Source organism: Callithrix jacchus, chromosome 8 (genome assembly GCF_049354715.1).
Source record: "Callithrix jacchus isolate 240 chromosome 8, calJac240_pri, whole genome shotgun sequence".
NCBI lineage: Eukaryota > Metazoa > Chordata > Mammalia > Primates > Cebidae > Callithrix > Callithrix jacchus.
In genome coordinates, this window is record NC_133509.1 from 71,889,088 (window position 1) to 71,910,276 (window position 21,189).

At 32.7% G+C, this 21,189-nt stretch overlaps 1 protein-coding gene across 18 annotated transcripts in view; it reads left to right on the forward strand.

Moving 5' to 3' along the window:
- The window catches only part of MIPOL1 (mirror-image polydactyly 1), a 413,275-nt gene that overhangs the window by 33,092 nt on the left and 358,994 nt on the right, over positions 1–21,189 (forward strand). For 11 of the 18 annotated variants that reach the window (XR_623348.6, XR_004729856.3, XM_054240619.2 and 8 more), the window contains 2 exons: positions 11,808–11,945; positions 12,537–12,615. The exons of 3 other annotated variants lie outside the window; for them this stretch is intronic. Coding sequence is in view for 12 of the 15 variants with exons in the window: in XM_054240619.2 (XP_054096594.2) it covers positions 12,597–12,615 (19 nt within the window). In the remaining 3 variants the exon portion in view is untranslated. The remainder of the gene's footprint in view (positions 1–11,807; positions 11,946–12,536; positions 12,616–21,189) is intronic. 4 more of the 18 variants (XM_035260366.3, XM_078334796.1, XM_002753833.7 and 1 more) reach the window with 1 other exon arrangement.

The following is a 21,189-nucleotide window of genomic DNA, read 5'->3' on the forward strand; positions in this document are numbered from 1 at the left end:
AAAGCATTCTTTCTATGAAAACTAAGATGAATGTTTTGGAACAATCAGCAAAGGTAAATCACTAAAAAAAATTGCTACCAAATGAGATGTGAGTGAGAAAACTGAATAAAAACCCTGGAGGCCAGGAGCAGTGGCTCACACCTGTAATCCTAGCACTTTAGGAGGCTGAGGTGGGAGCCTTGTTTGAGGCTGACAGTTAAAGAACAGCCTGGGCAACATAGGGAGATCATGTATTTACAAAAAATTTTTACAAAAGTAACCAGATGTAGTAGTGTGTGCCTGTAGTCTTAGCTACTCAGGAGGCTGAGATGGGAGGATCCCGTGGCCAAGGAGTTTGAGGCTACAATGAGCTATGACCACACCACTGCACTCCAGCCTGGGTGACAGAGCCAAGCATTCTCTGAAAAAAAAAATTAAAATTAAAATTAAAAAATATTATTGTTTGGCATATAAAGCATCCTTTACTTCTGTAGTTACCTAATGTATGCTGTTTTATAGTACACAATGATATAAAGATACATTGTAAATACAAATAATACTTAGAAAATAAAAGTTAAAAGAAGTTACTAATTAAAGAACTACCACTCAGCTAATAAGTTTCATAGATCAGGGTTTTTAAGGAGTTTTGGTTAAGGTATAGATCAGCTTAACTCTTTCCTTCACAGTCTACTGTCTGTCCCTTATTAGTATCTTCTTTCTACACGTTTTCAGTCATCTTTTTATAATTTATCTCACAATGGTTTTTTCCCAATATTTTATATAAAAGGAGAAACATTCTAGTATCCCAGTGATCACCAGGACTTGAGCCATCCAGTGGGAAAATGGAAATTGCAACTATATCTCTTCACAAATCTAATATCCTCTTACCATTCTGACTGTTCTTTTTCTTCTTCTGTCAACACATACTTGTACCTTTTGATATCCTGTTACCATTCTGACTATTCTTTTTTTCCTCTTTCAGCAATATTTTGTATCTTTTTATAGTGTTGATGGAGGCATTTACTTGCATGTATAGTTTTTCTAAGACCAAATTCGCTTATTTTTTTCCCCAATTTTTTATAAGTATCATGTCATTTGGGGTCTTTAAATCAGCCTGCCCACATATTTTCTAATTCTGGAGATCAAGTAAATTTGATTTTCATTTACTTCTGTTAATGAACCTGCAATCCCATTGCTATGTCATACTGCCACGGCAGAAAGATTAAAATCTGGCCAGTCTAACATGGCCAGATTCTATAGTGATTAAAATATTCCATAGTCCTTCCTAAGTGAGTATGTAAGTCTTCTCCAGTGTAGCTGAGGTGTAGACGGTTTCATCAGCTTAGTGAAGCATCCACTCCATGTATGGCTTCATTTTTCGAAATGGGTGCATCTTGACCAGTCTTCTGGAAGAGAGCACCCTCTAGTGTCACTGTTTGGGGTAACACATGTATTTCATCATCATGAAATGCCACTCAGAACACCATTTGGACTTGATTCAGTAATTCACTACTCCCTAAAACTTCCAGTTATTCTTTGATTGTTAGGGCCAATGTTAACATAGACACCACAAATGTTAGCATCAGGCACTTGTGGCATGAGTGCAATTTAAATATAAATTGGTCCCAAGAAGTAATCAGTTGGCTGTATTTAATTTTTATATTTTTCAAAAAGCTTTTAACTTTTTCAAAAAGTTTAGTCTATATGTGGGGACTTCAAAACATTATTGAAAAAATGTTTCATTTATTGAAAAAATGGAATTAAAAGATAAAAAATACAATCTTTATTTCTCAATGTAAGTGTCTTCAAGTTCAGGACACTTTTGTAGGTGATGATAGCAGCCGTTTAGTCTATCCCTAAAGAACTGAGAGTTCTAGGAATTTAACCATGTCAGTGCAATCCTTTTTACATTATTAACTGAAGAAAAATGAATGCCCTTTACATATTTTCTAAGATTAGGAAACAAAAAGAAGTCAGAATGAGTCAAATCAGGACTATAAAGTGAATGCTTAATGATTTTCTATCAAAACTCTCACAAAATTTCTCTTGCTTAATGAGAGGAATGAGCAGGAGCACTGCTATAGGGGAGGAGGGCTCTCTGGTGAAGCTTTCCTAGGCATTTTTCTGCTAAAGCTTTAGCTAACTTTATCAAAACACTTTCATAATAAGCGGATATTATCATTCTTTGGCCTTCTAGAAAGTCAACAATCAAAATGCCTTGAGCGTCCAAAAAAACTGTTGCCGTGGCCGTTGCTCTTGACTGATTCACTTTTGCTTTGACTGGACCGCTTTCACTTTGGTAGCCATTGCTTTGGTTGGACTTGGTCTTCAGGATCATACTGGTGTAAAACCATGTTCATCTCTCTTACAGTCTTCAAAGAAATGCTTCAGGATCTTGATCCTACTTATTTAAAATTTCCATTGAAAGCTCTGCTGTTGTCTGCAGCCAATCTGGGTGCAGTGGTCTTGGCACCCATCGAGTAGAAAGTTTGCTTAACTTTATTCTTCAATCAGAATTGTGTAAGCTGATTCAATTGAGATGTCTGTGGTGTTAATTAATGTTTCTGCTGTTAATCATTGGTCCTGTTTAGTTAGGGCGTGGACGCGATACATTTTTTTCTTGATAATGGATGTGAACTATCTGCTGCTGTTGGGTTCATGTTCAACGTTATCTGATCCCTTCTTCTTTTCTTTTCCAGCTTTTTTTTATATACAGTTGAGGTCTTGCCATGTTGCCCAGACTGGCCTCAAACTCCTGGGCTCAAGCAATCCACCCACCTCAGCCTCCCAACATGCTGGTATTACAGGCATGAGCCACCATGCTCAGCCTTAATTTTTTATTTTTAAATTTTTTGGTGGAAATGAGGTCTGGCTATGCTACCCAGGCAGGTCTTGAACTGCTGGTCTCAAGCAATTCTTTGGTCTCAAGCCTCCCAGAGGGCTGGTAATTACAGGCATGAGCCACCACACCTGGCCCCAAACCTTTCATTTAATTCTTGAGAGTTGCTTTGTTAAAAGTGTTAGCAAAGTCTTATAGTAGACTTCCATGCTAGTTACTACCCATTTTTTTTTTTTTTTTTTTTTTTTTTAGACGGAGTTTTGCTCTTATTACCCAGTCTGGAGTGCAATGGCGCGATCTTGGCTCACCATAACCTCCGCCTCCTGGGTTCAGGCAATTCTCCTGCCTCAGCTTCCTGAGTAGCTGGGATTACAGGCACGTGCCACCATGCCCAGCTAATTTTTTGTATTTTTAGTAGAGACGGGATTTCACCATGTTGACCAGGATGGTCTCAATCTCTTGACCTCGTGATCTACCCGCCTTGGCTTCCCAAAGAGCTGGGATTAAAGGCTTGAGCCACCATGCCCGGCCACAATATATGTTGTAAGTGTTATAAATAATTGCAACCATACATAAAAGTAGCAAAACAGAATCACAAATGCCTATATATGTATTACCCAAGTTTGACAATTATCCTTCATGGTTTGTGTTGGTTAATCTTGTTTCATATATATCCCCATATTCTACCTGTCCTGTGAATCCTGCTCTCTTACCTCATGTCCCATTCTCACCCTAGGATAATACTTTTTAGTGATACATACTTCCATTAGGAGGCATATGATATTTGTGTTTTTGTAATGGTTTTAATACTTACGGCGGGATAAATATTCTGATTTTGATTTCCCTTCATTTTATTTGCATCTTAGAAAAGATTTTCTTACAGAATTAACAACATAAAATGTCAGTTTACTCATACAGCTATTTTGAAAGTTGTAATCATGATTATATCATATAAATCATCACATCATAGGGATGGAACTTTCTTAAAAGAAGTAATATTCTTGGCTGGGTGTAGTAACTCACACCTGTATTCCCAACACTTTGGGAGGCAGAGGGCAGTGATCACTTGAGCCCAGGAGTTCAAGACCAGTTTGGGCAATATAGTGAAACCTGACCTCTACAAAAAAAAAAAATACAAAAATTAGATGGGTATGGTGGCTCGCATCAGTGGTCCCAGCTACTCGGGAGGCCAACGCTGGAGGATTGCTTGAGGATAGGAGCTGGGGAACTGTAGGTGGCAGTGAGCCGAGATCACATCACTGCCCTGAAGCCTGGGCAACAGAATGAGACGCAGTCTCAAAAAAAGTAATATTCTCATTCTTTTTAAAATGAAAAGTCATCAGTGTCTTTTGGAAACTCTTTTAAAAGTAGCATACATTGCTTAATTTACTTAATACTTTGACAAATACTGTGCAACTGTATTAGTATTAATTTTATAGATACTATTTTAGCTCAGCTGATTTTTCATTTTGAGATAGCTTTTAAAATATGTATCTTTGGAAAAATATTTGTAGTTGAACATACATTTCTGTATTCTAAGAAACTATAATATGGTAAAAAAAAGCATAAATACTTACATATTTATATGTAATTTATAGTTTAAATTATAAATTTCAACTTTTAATTTGTAATTTATAGTTGAAATTATAATTTTAAGTTACAGGAAGAATAAAAGTAATTGTTTCTTCAAGGAAATTTGTATATATAGTTCAGCTTCTTATAATGCATTTTTATCCCACATTATGGAACATTTGTTTTGCGATCATATTCTTACTACATGCTTTTCATTAATGAAAGCATTTATTGAGAATGACTCAAGAAGTTAAATGAGCTTTTGTAGTTTCTCAGAAAAATGAATAGAGGAGGCTATGACATTCTTAATAATGAACAAGAAATTGGAACTATAAGTCTAATTCATTTTACTATCTTTAAAATCTTCGCTTCTAGTAATTGTATTCTATAACCTGCAAGCTTACAATTTTAAAAAATATTACAATTTTAAAAAATGAAGTACATAGGTTGCATGCAGCACTGTCCTTTGGGAATGATTAGCTACAGTAATTTTAGCAAACTGCATAGATAAATATTGAATTTTTTGGTGTTTCTTTGAGACAGGACTTACTCTGTTGCCCAGGCTGGGGTGTGGTATGCAACTATGGCTCAACTATAAAATTATCATTACATGTTTAAAACTCAAAAACTTGCTATTAGAATATATTTGTTCTTATGTATATGCCTCTGTTTGTCAAGGTCTTTGTTAGTATTTCCCGTTAAACTACGGAAATTTTGAAAAATCGCTAAATGACTTCCGTTCATTTTGAGAAAATCTGTTAGTAAACATTATAATATATAATGAATTAAAGACCTAAATGATTATTTGTACTTTATTTTTGAAAGACATTTTCTGATAGCTATTCTTTTGTTTGATTTCAAGTGGCTGCTTATAACAGTTGTCATTATAGATCAATTTAGCTTGCTCTAATACATTTTCACCTTTGATTTGCCAGGAACTTCAGTTGGTTGTATGGAAATGTAAACCTTTGTATGAAGGAGTATGTCATTGCATCAGAACTTGGCACCCAAATGGATCTTAAGAAAACAGGCTATTTGTTCCCTGGAGAAACTATTCTATAACCTAACTTTATTTTTATATTCTGTTCCTTGCTAGATTAAGTGATTTAGTTTAGTTTGGCTTAGGGCAAAACGTTTCAGGATATTTTAGAAAATCCTGGTATGTGATTACCCTCTGAAAATAATACTAGTTTTAGATTTTTGCTTTTTATCAGTTAGCCTCCACAATCACATAAGGACAGTGCCATTTCATTCTCAAAGTGTCATTTGCAGCTGGCACTGCAGTATTCAACAATGTATATTGTCTTACCCTCCAAATTTAAAAAAATGTGGAAGCCATATATTTGAAGCACCAAGCATTAATTTTCTCTTAATGTGATGTCCCTTTATGGTTAGCTTCTAGAGAAACTACTAATAGGTCACACACACAAATTTATTAAAAGGAATTGACTTAGGTGATTGTAACACACACACACACACACACACACACACACACACAGATTTATTATAAGGAATTGACTTATGTGATTGTTGAGGCTAACAAGTCCCAAGATTTGCAGTCGGAAAGCTGGTGACCCTGGAGAGCCAAGAGTGAATACTTCATAGTCTGAAGGCAGGAAAGGACTGATGTCCCAGCTGAAGGCAGTAAGGCACAAGGAGATCCCTCTTGCTTTCTAGAGGTCAGTCTTTTTGTTCTATTCAGGACCTCAACTGATTAAATGGCCCACCTGCGTTATGGACGTCAGGCCACTTTACCCAGTGCACCGATTCGAATGTTAATCTCATCCAGAAACAACCTCACAGACACACCAAAATAATGCTTGCAGTATCTGGCCAGCCCATGTGCTAGTCAGGTTGAGAAGAGGGTCACTTGAGTCTAGAAGTTTGAGACCAGCCTGGGCAAGATAGTGAGACCTCATCTCTATTACAGGGGCAGGGGAGTGGGGAGCGGGCCGACACCTTACCTTCAGTGATGGGAAGTAATTAGTCTTTTTTGATGGTCTTTTTTTTTTTTTTTTGAGACAAAGTCTCACTCTGTTGCCTGGGCTGGAGTGCAATGGTGTGATCTTGGCTCCCTGCAACCTCTGCCTCCCAGGTTCAAGTGATTCTCCTGCCTCAGTCTCCCAAGGAGCTGGGATTACAGGTACGCACCACCACACCTGGCTAATTTTTGCATTTTTAGTAGAGACGGGGTTTCACCATCTTGGCCAAGCTGGTCTTGAACTCCTGACCTTGTGATCCACCCACCTTGGCTTCCCAGAGTGCTGGGATTACAGGTGTGAGCCACCACGCCTGGCAGTTTGATGGTCATTTTTTGAACACTAAAGCATAAAAACAAAGGGCAACTATTTGTGACAGACATAAAATGTAATAATATAAAACAATTTATTTTCGTTATAATTTTTTAACCTTTAGACTCCTGAATCCTGAGACAATTGTAAATAGTCCCTAATTGAACTAAGAAATGTGGTTTTTAGAAACATTTGCTTAATTCTCAGAAATTCTTTCTTACGTTTTCAATTTCTCTATTCCAAGAAAGTCTTGCCATATGTATTAGTTTATTTTGAACTTTTTAGTCTAGTTAATCCAAGCAAACAAGCCAGCAAGCAAGCAGTCAATCAATTATAACAAAGTATGATTATAAAATATTAATTAGGCAATAATAATTTTTTCAAAGCTTCAAGGGTGTCATGAAGATCACTTTCTATTCATTTTGGGCCTCTCAGTGTTAATGTAATGTCCTTCAGGGTTTCCTATTAAAATTCTAAATTATTTATAAATACCTAATTATTAAATTAGAACTAATACATGTACCCAATTAAAAAATTAAATTGCACATATAAATATAAAATGAAATATAAATGTTTCTTTCCCCCATTTTCTCTGTCTCCCCACCCTAAATCTTAGGTTCTTTCTTCAGACTAACCACTGGTAATAGTTTCTTATGTATACTTCTAGAAAAAAATACTGTGCCTATTCAAGCATGTATGTATGTATGAGTATAATTATACATTATTTTCTGTTTTTAATTTATCCATATTTTATGCTTGTATTGTTTTGAACAAGGATATATTTGCATAGGAAATCTTTTTGTCTTATTCACCATTTTATATCTAACTCCTCTGATAATGTCTGGCTCATAGTATATACATAGTATATATAGATCTCTTTTATTTGTGGTATAAACCATATAGGTTTGCCATATGGTTGAACCACATTTTATTTATACCAATTCTCTATTGATGAACATTACATTAGTTCTAGTTTCCTGCTAATCATGTCCCTCGACCTGTCCATTTACCTGCCTGTGTGTCAAATGTTTGCTGAGTCCAGGTACTCTTCTAAGGATACAGAGATGGAGGAGAAAATTAAGGGCCCTGTTTACATATAAGTTGCTGAGCTATATCAAAAACAATGAAATAAAATCTAAACAAATCAGTTTCACAAAGGCAGTAGTGCAGATAATGTGATGAGAGAAGAGTTTCTACTTTAGATGGGATGGCCAGGCAAAACCTTTATGAAGAGATGAGTTTGAGCAAGGCCTGCATAATGAGAGAAATGGCTTAGAGATCTAGGAGAGAGAATTCTAGGCATAAAGTATAATAGCAAAGATAAAAGCTTTGAGGCAAGAATAAGCGTGGTGTGTTCAAAGAAAGGAAGGAAGACCAGGATGACTGGAGCATGAGTATTTGTTCTTACAAATAAAAACAGCTTCAGTGAATATGTATGTATATAAAAATATGTCCTACATATTTTGTAAATAATTTTAATAGTCGAACTGTGGGGGTGAAATAATTTAAATATATGCCTTTTAAATTTGTATAGCTGTGGTACAGGGCCACTGTTATCGCTTATCCTTTCTCCCTGAACTACTTCTTGCTTTTTGTGGCTCTGAGGAACTTCAGTTATCTGGAGCTTGGCAAGGAGTAGGCACACTGGCTAAAAGAGATTATTTTGGAGAGACAATGTATCAGGGGCTATAAATGTTTGAGTCTTTTTTATAATAAGATGAAAACTCCAATAGTAGGACATGTGTTTATATTATGTTGTGTTGTATGATAAAATATTTGGCTCTCTGAACTACCGTGCTTTCCTTTTTATGAAACTATTTTAATGCAGCAATGATCAACGTTTTTCAAGCCAGGAAATACAAAATTCAGAGTTTTTCTAAAATTACAGTTGAATAAAATGAAGTACTCTTAATGATCCCCAGTTTGATATTTAGATTCGGTTTACACAAATTTGTGATTAAGCTAAGGAAATATGAAAAATATGGCATAAACCAAAGTCAGCTGAAAACCTTTGCTAAAGTGTGTTTTTTGTGGAGGAAGGTAGGAAGAACATCTCCTATTTAAAATGTTTTTTAAAATCCTGAATACTGTTACATTGGGGAATGAAATCCCATTTTAAAATGCTTCTCTGTCAAAAAGACATTATTTAATTTTAAAGGGTAAATGTCAGAATTACAATTTTTTAGGCAGATTAGAAATTTCAGACTGGTCAAAGAACAAATTTTGTTTCATGAAGTGTTTTAATGCTGAGTAAATAGGAGAGTCAAGTCACATTTGAGAGCATAGGGATGTTTGTTTAAATTTTTTCAACCTACTTTTTTTAATGAGTGTATGTAGGAAACTTTATCAGCTATATTAAGATTTCTGTGTACCTAGAGAGACAGAAGGGTATGCAGTTTGCTTAATTATTTATTTTTCTTTTATGTGATAAGACTCACTTCCTTTTTTATATACAGAAAAACTTTAAGAATTAAAATAGCTTAGAAGAATAAGGTTAGGAATTTATTATGGAGAATATTTTAATTTAATAGCTGCTCATATATTTTCTGTTGGTTATAGTAGAGTTTTTTTCTTTTCAAACAGGTAATTTTTTCCAGCATAACTTATAAACGAACTTTAGTTGAAAATTGATTGTACTTTTCTTCTTGAACCTGGTATAGATTAGTGAGGATAAAGCAATGTTTATGTGTTTTGTCTGTAATGTAATAAGTTAGCATTTGGATTAAGAAACTCAATTTATTTAATTGTCTACTGTAAAATCATCTCACTAGTTTTAATGTGAATATATACTATTTGAAAACAAATTCTTGATATCAAATCTTTAAGATAAGGACAGAAATTAGTATTTTTTTAGTCTTAATCCTTTGTCCTAGAAAGGACAGAAGTATAAATATGTTGCATGTTTACAGAAATCTTCTACTCCTGTTATATGTAGATATGTTTTAATTGTTTGAATCATTAAAACGTCTAATTTTTGCTGAAGAATATGCAAATGTGCCACTAAATCTGTTTTTTAAGATTTTTCCAGTTTAATGTCTGAATCCAAATTCATAAAGAGTTGGAAAAATGAGATGTCTGAGCTATAGGATTCACAGGGATTTCATATGAAGCCTATTTAATCAGGATAACACTGTTATTAATATTCATAATGTCAGCTGGAACACAAATGACAGACTATGGGGCCTAAAATTTTTACTTGGTGAATTTATTAAAAGTAGCTTAAAAAATTAATGGAATTTAAGTAAAGTTGGTGAATATGAAAATCTTGTGTTAGCAGAAAAAAATCTCTATTAGAACTTTCCTTAAAGACCATTTTGCATTGATGTCTTTTGACAGATTTCATTGGTACTTAAAGAAGAAAGATGCATGAATGGTCATTTAAGAGGATTTAAACACATTGGCACATTAATTTTTACATGAATAATAAGCACTTTCCAAAAGCAATTAACTTACAGTGTACAAGATATGAATCGAAAAATAAGACTGTGACATCAAGGGCAAAGCAAATGTGCTGTACATTTTAAACTTTGTGACAGTACTTTTTAAATATTTTGATTTATTTTATTTTTATAGTTTTTGCCGGTTATGACTTAGAATGTGATTATTTTAATGCACTTAAAAGCAAATTTAAAAGACATTAATTTAATGCTTTCTCCTTCTCCAAAAATACTGGTGTAGTATTAAGCATTATCTTCTGCAAGGACCATTTGCATTTTTGAAGAAGTAAAGATTTATTGTGCTAATTGCAATATTTTATCAGAGAACATGTTCAAATCTACAGAAAGGCAATGGGATGATTCCATTTGGGTTTAAGGCTACTAATACATATTTTTAATCCAGTCTTATTGGTTGTAGCATAACTTAAGAGTACAATAAATAAGCTTCTGAAAATTTAGTGTGAAAAGTTAAGGACCACTTGAGTAATTAGTATACAAGTACATTTGTCCTGAATTATAGCCTAAGAAGGTAAAATATTGGGAATGGCCTAAAACAGGATGCATTTTTGTGTAGTACTTGTTACGCTTTACATTTTGAAATATGCTTATAATGACAGTTACACTAGTACTCAGGTTTTTGTTTTGATTATTGAAGCTTATTTTAAAAATAATTTTAGACCATTATTTAAAGTCACAGCAATATTGAATATTTTGTTTTAGATTCTCTATGCATATTTTACTATATATAAAAGCATAGTTTAGTTATTATCCATAACAGTTATGTTAGGCTTTGCCATTGAGAGAACAGAGGTGTTGACTGGCAGTCTTGCTGGGTACTAGAAGTTTCACTTGCAGTCTGTCACAAGCATTATTTGATTTCATTAAAAGTGTAGAAATTGCCAATATAAAATAGATGTATTTTGGGACTCAGAGCTTTATCGGACAAATCATTAATTATTCAGGTGTCCATAAATTATCGTAAGTATTAATTTATATTTTTGGTATAAGTCATAGAATCAAATTGATATATTGGTTGTTTTGTCTAGAGGCTTTCTTAAAGTTAGGTTTTGTGTGATTTTTTTTTGTTTGGCTCTGAGCTATTCCCTTAAATGCCCAGGAGAGGGCACCATTTTACTACATCAGGCTTATAAACGAATTTGCCCTGCTTAGACTGTCAATGTTTCTTGTAATTACTCCCAGTATATTTGTTGCTTGCTTATGAATTAACTTGCATTTATGGAACTAAATCATTCCAATCATTTAATTACACCTGAGGAGCTGAACTATAATTGCTTGCTTCCAACTAGGATCTGATATGGCTTGAGCAGTATTAATTTGGTGTTTACTTTTCTGAGTGCTAAAAGCATTAAAATGATTGTGCAATGGGATTACATTTTACTAATTGCTGGCATTCATTAGCTGGGTAAATGATGAGGAATAGTGACTGTATATTGCAGAGGGATAAAATTATGGTTTTAAATAGTATATTACTAAGCACATTAAGGCCTGTAAGACATGTTTTAAAATACTCCAGAGGTTATTAAAGACTGTATTTTCTACATGTCTTGGTATATGAATCTCTTATTAAAATACTGCAATTATTATTAACCTTTTTGGGCAATATGTAGGGAAATGGCTTCATTGACTGGAACATATTTCTTTGATATTAATAACTTCCTATATTTTCAGCTAATCCAAAAGTAAATGAGAAACTTAGAAAAAGATTGCCAACTCCAAATCAACATATTTAGAGAAAATTGGAAAAGGAGAAGCTTACTACAGCTTTATTTGAGGACTTTTTAAAGAACGCAGGGTTCTATCTCTGAGGTAAATCTAATTTTATTCTCCTTAAAAGCATAAAAAAACTTGCATAATGTTTTATCATGTTTACTACGAAAACAAGAGAGAAGAATATCAGTAATTCCACAAGTTAGTGATGGTTTTTATGTTTTTTAAAATTAGAGTAGTATTCTTAAATTACTTTTATAAGTAAAATTTATAAAAGTAATCTATACAAATATATGTATATACACATAGTAAATTCAAATCAGTAAATTTGAAATTTTTGATATAAAATTTATGGCAAATAAAATAAAAAATGTATTTTTCTTAAATGCTTAAAATTATAGTTGGAGAAGATTTCAGCTAAATAAATAAAATGGTTCTCTACCCAAATCAGCATGAATCTCTAAAAAGCTTAACCTGAACTGTATATGCTAAAATATAAGTGTCAAGAAAATAACCTTTTTCTGAGAAAAAGATTTAATTTCACCTAGTGAAATTCTCAGTTAATTGTCCCATTATAAATGTTTTAGAAAAGCATTTATCCTGTAAATTCCCTGTTAAACAAAGGTAAGGTTTAGGTGTGTTCTCATATATTGTTTTCAGTTTATTTATCTAGAGTTGGCTTTATTTTAGCAGCAAATCTTGGAGTAAAAACCAGAGACATTGCCAGAGCAAACAAGAAAGGAAGTACAAATGGAGGACTGGTCAAAAGGTAAGGACTTTTAAGGTATTAATACCAAGCCCCAGGTGTTGTCGTAGTTCAAGACACTGAATGAAGTGTGTTTGTTCTAACCAATATATTAGAGGCAGACCAATGCGTGCGCGTGCGCGTGCATACACACACACACACACACACACACACACGAGACACACACACACAGAGACCCAGGGATTATGAAAAAGATACAAAGAAAGACACACAGAGAAAGAGACATACACAGAGAGAAAGGGACACATACATGCACACAGAAAAGTAGACACATAGAAAAGACATTGAGAGAGGGAGAAGCAAACAGATTCATTGGGAAAGAGAAACATGTACATACAAAGAGACAGAGGAGACTGAGAGATTGGCTGTGATAGAGATGAACAGAGCCACATTCAGAGAAAGAAAGACACAGAGAAAGAGATACTCAGAGAAAGAGACGTAGGAAGGAAGATACTTGAAGAGGAAAACACATAGAGTCACAGACACACATAAAGTAAGGAAAGAGAGTAGAGAGAACGAAAGAGATACATAAATACATGGAGACAGAGGAGAAATACACAGATCAGAAGATAGATACACAGAAAAATAGACTAAGACACATATGTGAGACAGAGAAGAAAATATTCATAGATATACACATGTGGAGGGACACAGCCTGAGAGGCAAAGAACAGTTAGAGACAGATACAATTTGAAAGACAGCCTAAAGACAGAGGCAGAGTGAGAGATGGTCCATTGAAAAATGGATGGATGGATGGATGGATGGATGGATGGATGGACGGACAGACAGATAAGAACAGCACACATGGGGGGGGACAAGAGAGATTTAAGTAAAATGTTGAAAATTTGGAATCCTTGAGAAAATATTCTTTCTGAATATGATACTACATATATTTGAAAGCTTAAAACTTTATGTACATCTTTTAAACATTTCTCTTATATTATAATTGAAAAAATAGGATTCTTACTAAAACACTGTATGCATCTCTTGGTTCCCCTTCTCCTAACAGCGCTCTTGTTCAGCATATTCTAACCACATTTTTATCCTTTTTAGAAGGATAAACATTATTAGGAGATAGTTCAGACTTGGTAGCTCATCCCTGTAATCCCAGCACTTTGGTAGACCGAGGCAGGCAGGTCACTTGAGGTCAGGAGTTCAAGACCAGCCTGACTAACATGGCAAAATCCTGTCTCTACTAAAAATACAAATATTAACTGGTGTGGTGGCTCACACCTGTAATCCCAGCTACTCAGAAGACTGAGGCAGGAGAATCACACTAGAATCCTGGTGGTGGAGGTTGTAGTGAGCTGAGATCATGCCATCGCACTCCAGCCTGGGCAACAGAGGGAGACTCTATCGCAAATAAATAAATAAATAAATAAACATTATTAGGAAATAAACATAAATATTTTAACTTTTGAGTCTTGTGATAACAGATATGTTTAAACAGTAAAATCTCACATCATCATCTCCCTGATGGCAGGGTTCATGGAATTTATCTTAAATTACAAATTGCTTCAAAGTTCTATCTTATATAAATGTTCCTAGTTTGTTCCATTCAACAGTTATTTTATTTAGTTTAATTTTACTAATTTTAAAAGAAATTAAGTTAATTAAAACTTGTATTACACAGATATGCCTTTATGTCATCTTACAGATTTTATTATAAAAAGTGCTGAAGTGGCCATTCTTTTCCTAGCTTTATTGTAGAAACACTGCTGAAATATTTTAAGTCAAAGAGTTGATAAGATTGATAATGTAACAGATATAACCATTTATGTTTTTGTTTGTCTTTGTCATTATAGACATTCTGGAAAGTGGAAAGCTGATGTTGGTAGATAGGGTGGGTGACGACATCTACAAAATGTACCCAAGTTTTTTTTTTTTTTCTTTTAAAGACAGAGTCTCACTCTGTCATTTTTTTTCTGGAATGCAGTGGTATGATCATGGCTCACTGTAACCTCAAATTCCTGTGCTCAAGCAATCCTCCTTCCTCAGCCTCCTGAGTAGCTTATACTACAGGCATGTGTCACTGCACCTAGCTAATTTTTTTTTTTAAACATTGTTTTGTAGAGTTGGGGGGGTCTCACTGTGTTGTCCAGGCTGGTCCCAAACTCTTGGCCTCCAGCAGTTCTCCTGCCTCAGGCTCCGAAAGCACTGGAATAACAGGCGAAAACAACTGCACCTAGCCCAGAAGTTTCTTTAAGTAGTTAAAAAACAACCCTGAATTGATGTAGTTTGTAAGTTGATAGAAACAATGTGTGTGTGAATAAACATATATTGCCAGCAACAAATGTGTTACCATCTTCAGGCCTCTCAAGAAGTAAGTGATGTTTTATCTTTTTTTGAAAATTTCTATTTAAGAGTTCTTTTTTGAAAAAAAAAGAAACAAGAAAAAAATGAAATGTCATAATCAAAGGAGTTTATACTTAGTAAAGTTAACCCTCTGAAAGAATGAGTTATTATATTATTTGTTGTTTAGCCCTTTTTTTGTACTCACTTCTTATATACTTAACTGTGTAAGAAAAAACACATCAAGATCATAAATAAATCTCATATGAGTAATTATTTGGAATACTGTTTTAAAGTCCCGATCATTTCTTAAGTTAATGTTGGTGATTTTTATTAGCAGAAACATGGTCTAGTTGTTTTATACCATATAACAATCCTTTGCAAATAGTTACATATTATTTGGAGGTAAATATGTCTGCCCTCAGTATATATGCTTGCAATTATGTAGGTAAAAATGAGGTCTGGATACCAGTTAAATTTAGAATATTGTTGAAACTTAATTAAATTTAGAACCTTTAGGGGTCAGTGTTCCCTAAGAAAGGTTAAAAAAGGTTACTGTGCCTACCAAAATTAAATATTAAATCTGTTATATTTTAAATATTTTTTTTTACCATTTAAAGGTAAGAAAAATGAGAATTATATCTTGAAGAAGCTTTCAACCAAAACCTTTCAATTTAATGAGTTTGTTCAATATTGTTTTTAGGTTTATTATTTTGGGGGATCATCATATGTAATATATATTTTACACACAAAGTAGTTGTTTTTATTTATGTATTATCTAAATTTAGATACAGACTACATATTTTTAACTAATTTGTCTTTAAGCTTAGAAAATGAGCATGATTCTAAATCAGGAATCATTGTACTTATTTGAAATGAGGTAAAAAAACACTTCTAGAATTGCTATGTGAATAGAATTCCTGTATGTTTCAGTTTATTGGAGGCTAGTAAATATTTTTTTAAAATTTATCTTACTGAATTTAAGTAAAAAGCAGTTGTCCTCTTCTTTATTTTAGAATTGGACTAGCAAGTATTGTTTGTATCCATGATTCTTACAATTTTTCTATCACAAAAAAATTTTAAAATAAATGGAACTTAACAAAAGGTAACTTGCAAGTGGTTTGGTAGCTCTTATTGAGTCAGAATAATGTGTATTTGTGCATGGCATTTTGAGCCTGTGTGCCACTATCAACTACTTTTATTATTGATTCATTTATCTTTCTCTCTATTCACAAAGTACATATCCTTTTTTACCTTTGTCCATCTGCTATTCTGTAATTGAATTATAACTAAAACTATTGCATGATTTGCAAACAATATGTAGATGTAGGCACTGAAGAACCACTGTAGGAAAACATCACTGATACTTTTAAATGTTGGTGATCATTATGACTAAAATGTGATTGTAGAATCTCATATCAGTTTAATAAACTATTTTATGTTTAAGACAGAGAAGAAGGAAATGGAAAATTGCTTAGAGTGGACATTCATTTCTACCAGCAAGATAAGCTGGTAGAAAAAAAATATTTCCTAGATATTATGATTATATACTTCTTGAAATTAAAGGTTTTAAAAATGTCTGGATCACTAATAATTTTTTATTAAATTATAGGACTTAAATTTTATTTAATAATTGGCTTCCTAGTAAGTAATGGTATATTTTTTGTAAAGAAGTAATATAATTAGTGGTTTTAGATTATTGCCTATATTTTAAAGCAGACAGAAAATTGCATTGGAAAACAAATACATTTAATAATGTCAGTAAAATGTTATGGTGGAAAGAACACAGGCTTTGGAGCTAAACTTAAGTTGCAATTTTTAAATCTTTAACTTACTATCTACTTGGATTAGAGTACAAGTTTCATAAATCTTTGTAAGCCTAAATTTTCTTTTATATGAAATAGAGTAGTTATCTATTTAGGACTATTGTGAAGATTAATTAGGAATGCTATATGTAAAGTCCCTACTACAATGCCTGAAACAGGAAATGAATTTATTTAATCTGTATTTCACAAACCAGAATAATTATTTCCACCAATGTGATGGTGGTAGTGGTTATATAGATGCTTAAAACGAAAAAAAATAAAAAATAAAAAGGGAAAAGAAAAGATGGTTGTCGTATTTTACAGTACTTTTAAGTAAATCGTGGTGATTGTCTTTCTTATTCCTTTTAGCTGCGGAAGTTAGATCTACTGAGTTTTAAAAGTATTAAGAATCCTTACAAACAGTATTTTCAGTGGTTATAATAGTTTTATAAGAATTCAATTTTCTTCTAATACAATGTTCAGAATATCACTGGAACTTTAATTTTTCAAAGTGGTATGCTTATAGTTAGTATAATTGATAGAATATAATATGTAATTAATAACATTCATTTAGGATATAATCTATTTTTATCTGTATTGAAATTCCAGTTGCAATAAAAATCTCCAGGTTAGTGGCATCACAGAGTAGTTTTATGTACCTTTTCCTTTTGGCAAATGTGGATTTAATATTGCATTTTAAACATTTTCCACATGCCATTGGGGGTTAAAAAAGAACATATCTGAGGTCTGATTAAATTTACTATTTATCTCCATAGGACCTGGCTTAATAGAGTACTAGTAGCTTCTCACACATGACCATCTAGAATATTTAAGAGAGTGGTTTTAGGAATACTGGCACCTGGCCAACAAGGATTGATTCATTTCCTGAGGAGATGCTCAGACTACTTTTAGAAGAATGGTTGAGGTTATAGTCTTTTATTTTAAAAAAATTTCTTTTAATATAAATAAATTTATTAAAATAGGATTCTGGGATTATTTATTTTTTAATCTTGATATGAATGATTCTGTTAATACTCTTGGACTGCGTAGAAAAATGGAATGAAAAAACAAAAAATGATTCCAAGGGCAACTTAGTTTTCTAGGTGGTTATAACATTTGTTATGAACTCTTTCAAGATTCATAATTTTTCATATGAATACTTCATGTTGGTGAGTTTATGCCAATAACTTTTTAAATTATGTGTTGACAGTTTGAAAAATAGACCTTATCTTTCAGAACAGTTTTAGATTTACAGTAAAATTGAAAGTACGGAGTGTTCCCGTAGATCCTCTACCCCCACATATACCCAACCTCCCTCTCTGTCAGTTCTCCACCACAGTTGCACATTTGTTACAATCAGTGAACTAATTCATAAATTCTTAATAGGTGAAAAGTTTGTGAGCTAATAGGATTTCTTCTTTCTCTTTTTTTCTTTCTTTCTTTTTTTTTTACTAAATTTTTAGTGTTTTAAATCCGTTCACACTGTACTCTTCATGCAGAATTCTTACATCTTTGGTCCCTCCATTTTATAGAAATGATCCTTTCTAGGAAAAATGAGCATGAAAAATGGTAAATTTCTCTTTTAAATAGGACCTTTTCTTCCGTGTTTTTTATTCTGTCGGTATGATTCTCTGTAGAACTTGTGACTCTATTTCTTTGGTTTAAGCAAATACAAACTCTACTTTTAAAATGCAAATTCTTTCAAATTTATTTGTGATCATGAAAACAATAATTTTTTTAAATAGAAAAAATGACTTGATTTTGTCAAAATATTTTTTGCTTTGTTTTAAATTTTCCATCCTTAAGTTTCTGAGCTCTTTGCTAAAAATCGTCATTCATTTCTAGTTACGGCCTTTCATGCCAGAACACCTCCTGTAACCCATATTTACAACATGCATCTTAACGTAATATTACTGAATCTTTAATTTTCTAGACATGAGAGTTTCAGTTTGTCATATTTCAGATGACTGTGTGGCCTCTGTAGTATGATTAATATAAAGATCTGAGTGTGCATTGGCATTTTGTTGATTTAGGAGACCTGGATCAGTATACACTGGTATGTAGACTGACTTGAAGGCCCTTTAGAGTGTTGGTCCAGGTTGACTGTAGAGTAGGACTGAGGTGACTTCCTGGATTTAAAGGTATTTTAAATACATTTTTTAAAAGTTTCTTAAATGATAAAATCATATATTTTAGTGTACATTTACTCACTACTCTTTGGTTAGAAATAAATTTGTAGTAGTAGAATAAAAATCTTTTGGAGGAGTTCACCAAATACTCCAACTTTTAGTGGTTTGGTTTTATTTGAATCAAAGCAACCTGTCATGTAGGATGTTATTATACTTTTGGGAGAATTTCCGATACCGTTTTTCTTTGTGTTCTGCTTATTTTAGGAAATATGAAAAAGCAAACTTAGAGGAAAGCAGGCTTCAAAATTTCAAAATTAAGTAGATTATAGTGTATATGATTGAATTACAAGTATTCTTATCTGTAACTTTTGGTTGAAATTGATAATACTGTGCCATATTTGTATTGAAAAGATGTAAGGTAAAAAGTAGTTGTTTTTAAAAATTGTATTTTGACTTTTATGTTTATTTTTTGACAGATTCTAGTTTTTACATGTAACCATTTAGTATTATTAGGATGCTGGTGGGTGAATAGTACAAACTGATGCATTTGTGCTGATAAAATTTTACTTGTATAGAAACAATGTTTTTGCCACTTGATATTTTAAAAATTAACAATAAAATGCTCCTTTTAAATACAGTTTTGCCATCTGTACCTAGATAATTTGATACACTGTAAAATTAACACAGTTAACAATCCAAAAAAAATGTTCCTTGATTTAAACAGTTTTAGGATAGAAATATAATTACTTTTAAGCACAAGATACCATGATTTCTTTCTTTAATTAATGTTCTCCTGACTCCTGAAAATTCCAAATTTTCAAATTAATATTAATCCCTAGCAGATTAGGGTAGGTATGGTTCATTTAGCATTAATTTCCTTGAACCAACAACAAATTTTGTAGGAAAGAATTATGATAAGGGAAAAAAGAACAAATATGTAGGCCTTAAGGTTTCAGGCCTATGTACAAACCCTAAGATTTGGAATATGGAGTAGGGAGTATTCTGTATCCTTTCCATTAATTATTATAAAAGTAGAAAGAAGTCATAATTTGAAAGAATTTCTACTTTAAGTAGATTAGATAATGTGCAAATGTTTATCAAAAAACCAAATATTACAAAATTTGGAATCACTGAAGCTGTTATACTCAATTGCTTTTAAGAGTTTAAAGTTAAAAAAAGTAATGATTGTAGTTCAGCAAACCTGTTTCCTTTTGGAAAACTTAATTGCTTGTATTTTATAATCAACTAGTATGGAGTTTAAGATTAGGACAAGGCTGCACTAGTTTAGGTAAGAAGAACAAAGACAAAAAAATTTATTTAAAAAGCAGTTCTTGATCTCTTGAGAATGCCATAGAAACTAGCATCAGAGACTTCCTCTGCATTTTTGATAGGACTTTTGCTTTCCATAATGTTCTATATTGACCCTTTATTATTTTTTTTTTAAAGTCTCTACCCCTCCCCTAAGTCATTTGAAATGAACACATTACCAAAAAACAAATTTACTTTTCTTAGGCTCTATTTTTTTTTTGTTTCAAGTACCTAATGCTTTTTTAAAAAGTTTAAAATGCTAACTCTAACAAGGAGCTGATCATGTTAGGGGTATAACTAACAAGGCACTAGTTTAGGGATAACAGTTGATTAATTAAATAGCTGTCCTACCTTTTCATGTTTTTCATTTTGTTTTTTGGGTGTTTTGGTTTTGTTTTGTGTGTGTATGTTCTTTTTTTTTTTTTTGAGGAACAGATGGGGAATTTGAATAAAATATATAATTTGCATAGAAAGTTATGTAATGATGTCATATAGAGTATAATGATTTCCTAAAACCTTGTATTTAAAGTAACCTGAATTACAATGAGAGATAAACAGAATATTTACCCATCCCTTATGAGCTGCTGCTGATATGTAAATTTATTCTTCTACTTTGCACAAATATACTTTTGAGCTACTGCTTAAACACTTTGAGGTCCTTAGACAAACAATTTTAATGATGCCTCCAATATTATGAAAGTGTGACATTTGATGAATGTCTCATATAGTTTTGATATCTGGGCACATATCAACAAAAAAAATTGAGCATTGGTTTGTCATGCAACACCTAGATAATTTATAATTTTACTGTTTATATCCATCTTGACATTTTTTATCTGCCAAAGACAGGTTTCATTTGGAATCTTAATCTGAGATTTATTTGGTGGATCTGGAAATCATAGCTAGGGTTCCCACAGGAAATGGTCCATCTACCAACAGATTAAATGGCAGTCCTGCAGTTGTTAGGGGAGCTCTGCATTTAACACACATGCATACTCATTCAGTCAGCGCTGTGGAGAAAAATTAAAGTAGTAACCCAGGTT